A 7,629-nucleotide genomic window follows, 5' to 3' on the forward strand; every position below is an offset into this window, starting at 1 on the left:
AGGAGAAGATGTTCACGCTGTAGACCTCCAGCATCACTCGCTCCACCATCAGGAGAAGATGTTCACGCTGTAGATCTCCAGCATCACTCGCTCCACCATCAGTAGAAGATGTTCACGCTGTAGACCTCCAGCATCACTCGCTCCACCATCAGGAGAAGATGTTCACGCTGTAGATCTCGAGCATCACTCGCTCCACCATCAGGAGATGATGTTCACGCTGTAGACCTCGAGCATCACTCGCTCCACCATCAGGAGAAGATGTTCACACTGTAGATCTCCAGCGTCTCTAACTGGAGTGATGTGTGATGCTACTCATCCAGGTAACCGTCCCTCTGTTACAGGTGGTCCTTCCAGCCGGATCCAGTAATCACTGAAGATGATGGAGTCTGAGGAGACCCACGTCAGAGTCGAGCCACCGGTGGTCCACCGGAGACCCCCCAGGGAGACGAGACCTCCACCACACCTGAGACCTCCACCACACCTGTCTGATGATGCCGTGGACTTCCTCCCAGAGGTCGAGTCACCAGAAACACAACCAGGTGAGTCCTCACACATCTTCAGAACCTCTTCAGGTCTACTGCTTCAGGACTGAACCATGTTTTTCATATCAATTAATCCAACAATTATTTTTAGTCCTTTTGTTGGTTATTCTAAAGATTTTTTTTTTATTACCCGATTATCATGACAGTGAATTTACCCAAATTGAACTTGACAAAGCAATGCTTTCCCTGAACTGGAGTAATATGCAGATAATCACTGAAAACAGATTTATGATTCAGTTTTGGGGCAAAATGAAATATGTGGAACGATTCACAGACTGTAACAAGAATCCGTAACATTGTAACGGCTGTTAAAGTAAACAGAAAATGTAAAACGTCCGTATAAAACCGTTAGATGACGTCTTACCCACGCTTCAGAAGATTGTGGAGGTTTCATAGCTGCAGCTTGTTCTCCATATCTATGATTTCACATTGTGCAAATCAACACATTACAGTGAATCAATGATGTCGATTAGGACACGGCTCCTCCATCATCTGGTAGGATGGGTGAGGTTAGATGAACATGTTAAAAGTGTCTTGAACTGAAGGAGCTTCATCGACAGCTTTAAGGAGGAAACTGTTCTGAACAGAGTTAGCCCATAAGAACCGGAGGTTATCACAGGAAGAGCAGAGCGGCATCGACGCCTCGAGAGGAAAGAGATCCAGTTTCTCTCTTTCAGGACGGACATGCAGGTTGTGGTTGTTGGAGAGTACAAGTTACACCCTTATTCTGCTTCCCAACACCTAAAGTAACAAACCCAAATGAATCAGGAGAAGCTCCTTAAACACATGTACAGTATCTGCGGAATATCAGAATCACAACCTTTTGTTGCACATACAATGAATTTGACATGACGGGTGGTGCAAAACATTAAACAACAATCAACACAGTGCAAAAAGTAGAAACATATTAAAATTTACAGTAAAATATAAAATAAAGTGCACAAACGAACAGATAACAGGACTATAAACAAGTATGATGAAGTGTAATGTAAAGTGTCAAGTGTGTTTAACTATAGAAACATAGAGGGATGTGCAGGGGAGTGATGGTAGGAGGGTGTCCTGAGGATGACAGAGTCAGTGGGGACCTGGTCTTTGTTGATGAACCCGACTGAAGACTGAAGAAACTGTTCATGTGTCGCGTGGTCTTGGCCCTGATGGACCGCAGCCTCCTGCCAGATGGAAGGGGCTCCAACAGTTCATGTCCAGGGTGAGAGGGGTCGGCTACAATCTTTCTTGCTCACTTCAGGGTTCTTGAAGCGAACAGGTCCTGCAGGGACGGCAGATTGCAGCCAATCACCCTCTCAGCAGAGCGAATGATGCGCTGCAGTCTGCCCTTGTCCTTGGCTTTGGCTGTGGCTGCAGCATACCAGACCGTGATGGAGGAGCAGAGGATGGACTCAATGATGGCAGTGTAGAAGTGCACCATCATTGTCTTTGGCAGGTTGAACGTCTTCAGCTGCCTCAGGAAGTACATCCGCTGCTGAGCCTTCCTGGTGATAGAGCTGATGGTCAGCTCTCACTTGAGGTCCTGGGTTATGATGGAACCCAGGAAGCGGAAGGACTCCACAGCGTCGACGGGGTAGTCACACGGGGTGATGGGGGAGTCCCACAGGGAGATAGGGGGAGTCCCACGGGGAGATAGGGGGACTGACTCCGTGTGACTATTCCACTTCCAGAGTAAATGGATATGGAAAAATTAAGATTTTCATCCTTGCTTAATGTTTAATCTAAATTTAAAAGGCAATATCAGCACTCTTAATATACAACACTACTGATGCTACTTGCTGGTGGACCAATCCCTGGTGTGGAAGGAGTTCGGGGAGACTATGGAGAAAGACTTGAAGTTCGCCTCAAGGACGTTCTGGCAAACCGTAAGACGACTCAGAAAGTGAAAGTACGGCTTGACTCGATCTGTTTTCAGCAGGGGAAAAGAACTGGGGATGTTTTCGAGGGTGGAAAGAAAACTTTGAAAACTCCTGAACCCGACAGACACATCCTCCGTGGACGAGGCAGAGATGGATGAGATTGGCCCGGAGATGCTGAAGGCTCTGGACTTTGTTGGGACTGTCTTGGCTGATGCATCTTCTGTGGAGTGGCAGACCAGGGGGAAATAGAGTTTATGGTTTGCGGACCTCAGAATTGATTCTCATCTCTTTGCTCCTTCAGAACGTGACCTTCAGCAGTACTGGGGTGGTTTGCAGCCGAGTGTAAAGCGGTCGGGATGAGAGGCAGAACCTTCAAGTCTGAGTTCATGGTTCTCTGCCGGAAAATGGTGGATTGTACCCTCTGGGTTGGTAGTGAGTCACTGCCCCAAGAAAGGGAGTTCAAGTATCTCTGGGTCTTGTTCCCCAGTGATGGTAAAATGGAGCGGCGGTTCGGTAGAGCGTCAGCAGCAGTGATAAAGACGTTGTTCCGGACCGTTGTGGTGAAGACGGAGCTGAACCGGAGGGCAAAGCTCTCGATTTATCAGTCCATCTATGTTCAGACCCTCACCTGTGGTCATGCCCTTTATGTAGTGACCAAAAGAATCGAGGATACAAGCGGCTGAAATGAACTTAATTTGCAGGGAGTCTGAGAGGAGCTCAGAGTAGAGACACTGCTTCAGTACTTTGAAAAGGTCAACCTGAGGTGGTTTGGGCATCTGATCAGGATCCTCCTGGACGCCCTGCTTTAGAGGTTCCCCAGGCTTGTCCAACTAGTAAGAGAGATTATATATCTTTCCTGACCTGAGAACGCCTCTGGGTTGATCAGGAAGAACTGGAGGAAATATTTGCTGGGGAGAGGGACGTCAGGAATACTACTACTACTGCTGATACTACTGCTGCTGATACTAATACTAATATTACTACTACTACTCATACTACTACTACTTCCACTACATGATAAATTGTTACTTCCTGACTTTGATACAAAAACATCATAAAAATATAATTTCACCATTTCAAGCTTGACTTTAACATGAACTCCTGGTTTTTCCTCAATGTGTGTTTCCTGTTTCCTGCAGACGTCCAGCAGCTGTTGGTGGTTAAAGAAGAGGTTCCCTCTGAGCAGCAGGAGTGGAGCTCCAATCTAGACCAGGAGGACCCAGAGCCCCCACACATTAAAGAGGACCAGGCGGACCCAGAGCCCCCACACATTAAAGAGGACCAGGAGGACCCAGAGCCCCCACACATTAAAGAGGAACAGGAGGAACTCTGGACCAGTCAGGAGGGAGAGCAGCTTCAAGGTCTGGAGGAGGCTGATATCACCAAGTTCACATTCACTCCTGTGAAGAGTGAAGACGATGAAGAGGAAGCTCAGTCCTCACAGCTTCATCAAAGACAAACTGAACAGATGGAAACAGAAGCTGATGGAGAGGACTGTGGAGGACCAGAACCAGACAAGAACTCAGATCTAGAACCAGATCCTGATAACAAGACTGGAGACTCTTCTGAACCTGAGACTGATAACAGTGATGACTGGACGGAGACTAGAGAACCTCAGTCAGGTTTAAACTTTAAAAAGGTTTCTGTCAGTGGTTCAAGATGTAGTGCTGGCGAGAAACCATTTAGCTGCTCTCAGTGTTGGAAAAGATTTGTCTTCGAGAGAAATTTAAGGAGACATATGGTAACTCATACAAGAGAGAAACCATCCAGCTGCTCCGTTTGTCAGAAATTTTTTACACAGAGTGGGAATTTACAGAAACACATGAGAATCCACACAGGAGAAAAACCATACAAATGCTCAGTGTGCGGAAAAGCCTTCAGTGATGGTGGTAATCTGAAGGTTCACATAAGATCTCATTCAGGAGAGAAACCTTTCAGCTGCTCACTGTGTGGGAAAAGATTTGGCTTCAAGTCACATCTGAATAAACACATTAGAACTCACACAGGAGAGAAACCATTCAGCTGCTCAGTGTGTGGAAAAAGTTTCAGTGATAGTGGAAATCTGAAAGTACACATGAGATCTCATACAGGAGAGAAACCATTCAGCTGCTCACTTTGTGAGAAATCTTATACACAGAGTGGAGATTTACAGAGACACATGAGAATCCACACAGGAGAGAAACCGTTCGGCTGCTCCGAGTGTGGGAAAAGATTTGGCTTTAAGTCACATCTGAATAAACACACAAAAACCCACACAGGAGAGAAAAGGTTCAGCTGCAGTGTTTGTGACCAAAGATTCACTTGGCTTTATCAGCTCAGAAACCATGAATGTGTCGGTCGTCAGTCCTCACAGCTTCATCAGACTCAGACTGAGGAGAACAGAGAGGCAGAACCTCCAGCCAGCAGCAAGGAGACCAGAGAACCTCAGTCAGGTTCTGTAAATAATGATGAATAATGATGGTTTATCAAAGTGACACTGATGAGAAACAATTGTTGCTCAGTTTGTGGTAAAAATGTTTGGCTGCAAGACATATCTGAAGAGACAGAATTCATACAGGAGAGAAACCATTTAGTTAGCTTAACTTAGCTCCGCCCTCTAGTGTCCCTTCTGGTTGCAAAAAAACAACATGGCGAAGACCAAAAGGCCAAACTCGAGGCTTCAAAACGTCAGTCCACCGACAAATGGGTGAGGGCACGAAGACTACATCCAATTCTGTGTGTAGGCTGTGATTTGTAAACAAACATCATATTGATTATGAATAATGCACATCGGCACAGCTTGCTGATTGCTACGCTCTGGAACGGCTCAGCCTGAAATTGACCCAACTCCACTGATTGATGTTCCGTCGTCTTCATAGAAAGTAGAAAGAAACCTCACATCATGTTTGATAAAGTCTGGAAACGTCTCACCTTGTATTTAATCATGTGCTGTTGTGGCTTTTTCGTCAATGTCATGACATGTTGTTTAGAACGTGTAATGGAAATATTACCAGTCGGTCTTTTTTCACTACAGAAACTTAACATGAAGCCACTGTCACTGCTTCTGCTTTTGTCTCCACTGTTCTCCAGTTCCTGGAGTTTTCTGCCTGTTGGGATCATTGCAGATAATAAAAGTTCAGCTTAATTCTAATAAATGTTCCTCTCATCTGATTAGTTTGATTGAGACTGGCGGGGCCCTAGACGTGCTGACTCTCGGGACATGGAATGTCACCTCTCTGGTAGAGGAGGAACCAGAGGTGTAGCGGTATAAACTAGATAGTTCCTCTGCCAGGGTTGTCCCTTGTCACTTATCCTGTTTGTGATTTTTATGGACAGGATTTCAAGGTGTAGCCGGGGGGAGGAGAATGTCTGGTTTGAGGGCCTCAGAATTTGCAGATGATGTGGTTCTATTGGCTCCTTCAGAAGGTGATCTTCAGCAGCACTGCGGCGGTTTGCAGCAGTGCGAGTGTGAAGCGGTCAGGATGAGAATCAGGACCTTCAAGTCTGAGTTCATGGTTCACTGCTGGAAAACGGTGGATTGCGTAGGGAGTCTGGGCTCAGCGTTTGAGATAGAGTGAGGAGATCAGACATCTGGAGGGAGCTCAGAGTAGAGCTGCTGCTCCTTCACATCGAAAGGTACCAGCTGAGGTGGTTCAACATCTGATCAGGATCCTCCTGGACGCCTCCCTTTAGAGGTTTTCCGGGCACGGAGCAACTGTTAAAAGGCCCCGGGGTAGACCCAGAACACCCTGGAGAGATTACATTCCTCATCTGGCCTGGTAACGTTTCGGGGATCCGAAACGTGTATATATATGTATACAGTTGTGTGAAAAAGTGTTTGCCCCCTTCCTGATTTCTTATTTTTTTGCATGTTTGTCACACTTAAATGTTTCAGATCATCAAACAAATTTAAATATCAGACAAAGATAACACAAGTAAACACAAAATGCAGTTTTTAAATGAAGGTTTTTATTATTAAGGGGGGGAAAAAAATCCAAACCTACATGGCCCTGTGTGAAAAAGTGATTGCCCCCTAAACCTAATAACTGGTTGGGCCACCCTTAGCAGCAACAACTGCAATCAAGCGTTTGCGATAACTGGCAATGAGTCTTTTACAGCGCTGTAGAGGAATTTTGGCCCACTCATCTTTGCAGAATTGTTGTAATTCAGCCACATTGGAGGGTTTTCGAGCATGAACCGCCTTTTTAAGGTCATGCCACAGCATCTCAATCGGATTCAGGTCGGGACTTTGACTAGGCCACTCCAAAGTCTTCATTTTGTTTTTCTTAAGCCATTCAGAGGTGGACTTGCTGGTGTGTTTTGGATCATTGTCCTGCTGCAGAACCCAAGTGCGCTTCAGCTTGAGGTCACGAACAGATGGCCGGACATTCTCCTTCAGGATTTTTTGGTAGACAGCAGAATTCATGGTTCCATTTACCACAGCAAGTCTTCCAGGTCCTGAAGCAGCAAAACAGCCCCAGACCATCACACTACCACCACCATATTTTACTGTTGGTATGATGTTCCTTTTCTGAAATGCCGTGTTACTTTCACGCCAGATGTAATGGGACATACACCTTCCAAAAAGTTCAACTTTTGTCTCGTCAGTCCACAGAGTATTTTCCCAAAAGTCTTGGGGATCATCAAGATGTTTTCTGGCAAAACTGAGACGAGCCTTTATGTTCTTTTTGCTCAGCAGTGGTTTTCGTCTTGGAACTCTGCCATGCAGGCCATTTTTGCCCAGTCTCTTTCTTATGGTGGAGTCATGAACACTGACCTTAATTGAGGCAAGTGAGGCCTGCAGTTCTTTGGATGTTGTTCTGGGGTCTTTTGTGACCTCTTGGATGAGTCGTCGCTGCGCTCTTGGGGTAATTTTGGTCGGCCGGCCACTCCTGGGAAGGTTCACCACTGTTCCATGTTTTCGCCATTTGTGGATAATGGCTCTCACTGTGGTTCGCTGGAGTCCCAAAGCTTTAGAAATGGCTTTGTAACCTTTTCCAGACTGATAGATCTCAATTACTTTGTTTCTCATTTGTTCCTGAATTTCTTTGGATCGCAGCATGATGTCTAGCTTTTGAGGATCTTTTGGTCTACCTCACTTTGTCAGGCAGGTCCTATTTAAGTGATTTCTTGATTGAGAACAGGTGTGGCAGTAATCAGGCCTGGGTGTGGCTAGAGAAATTGAACTCAGCTTTCCAAAGATGTGATAAACCACAGTTAATTTATGTTTTAACAGGGGGGGG

The 7,629-nt window shown here is 45.8% G+C and overlaps 1 protein-coding gene across 1 annotated transcript; it reads left to right on the plus strand.

Annotated features, from left to right (window-relative positions):
• Window positions 1–6: 6 nt before the first annotated feature.
• Window positions 7–6,222, plus strand: LOC116378335 (gastrula zinc finger protein XlCGF57.1-like). Its single transcript, XM_031840187.1, has 3 exons — window positions 7–539; window positions 3,547–3,656; window positions 3,729–6,222. The coding sequence occupies exons 1-3, from the start codon at window positions 377–379 to the stop codon at window positions 4,860–4,862; spliced, it is 1,407 nt and encodes a 468-aa protein (XP_031696047.1). The 5' UTR covers window positions 7–376; the 3' UTR covers window positions 4,863–6,222.
• The last annotated feature ends 1,407 nt before the right edge of the window (window positions 6,223–7,629 follow it).

Source organism: Anarrhichthys ocellatus, unplaced genomic scaffold (assembly GCF_004355925.1).
Source record: "Anarrhichthys ocellatus isolate YVR2014 unplaced genomic scaffold, GSC_Weel_1.0 scaffold2427, whole genome shotgun sequence".
NCBI classification, from domain to species: Eukaryota; Metazoa; Chordata; class Actinopteri; order Perciformes; family Anarhichadidae; genus Anarrhichthys; species Anarrhichthys ocellatus.

Coding starts and splice junctions, on each gene's coding strand:
- LOC116378335 (XM_031840187.1), top strand. CDS start 377: ATGATGGAGTCTGAGGAGACCCACGTCAGAGTCGAGCCACCGGTGGTC. Junction 540..3,546: donor GTCACCAGAAACACAACCAG/GTGAGTCCTCAC, acceptor TGTTTCCTGCAG/ACGTCCAGCAGCTGTTGGTG. Junction 3,657..3,728: donor CACACATTAAAGAGGACCAG/GCGGACCCAGAG, acceptor AAAGAGGAACAG/GAGGAACTCTGGACCAGTCA.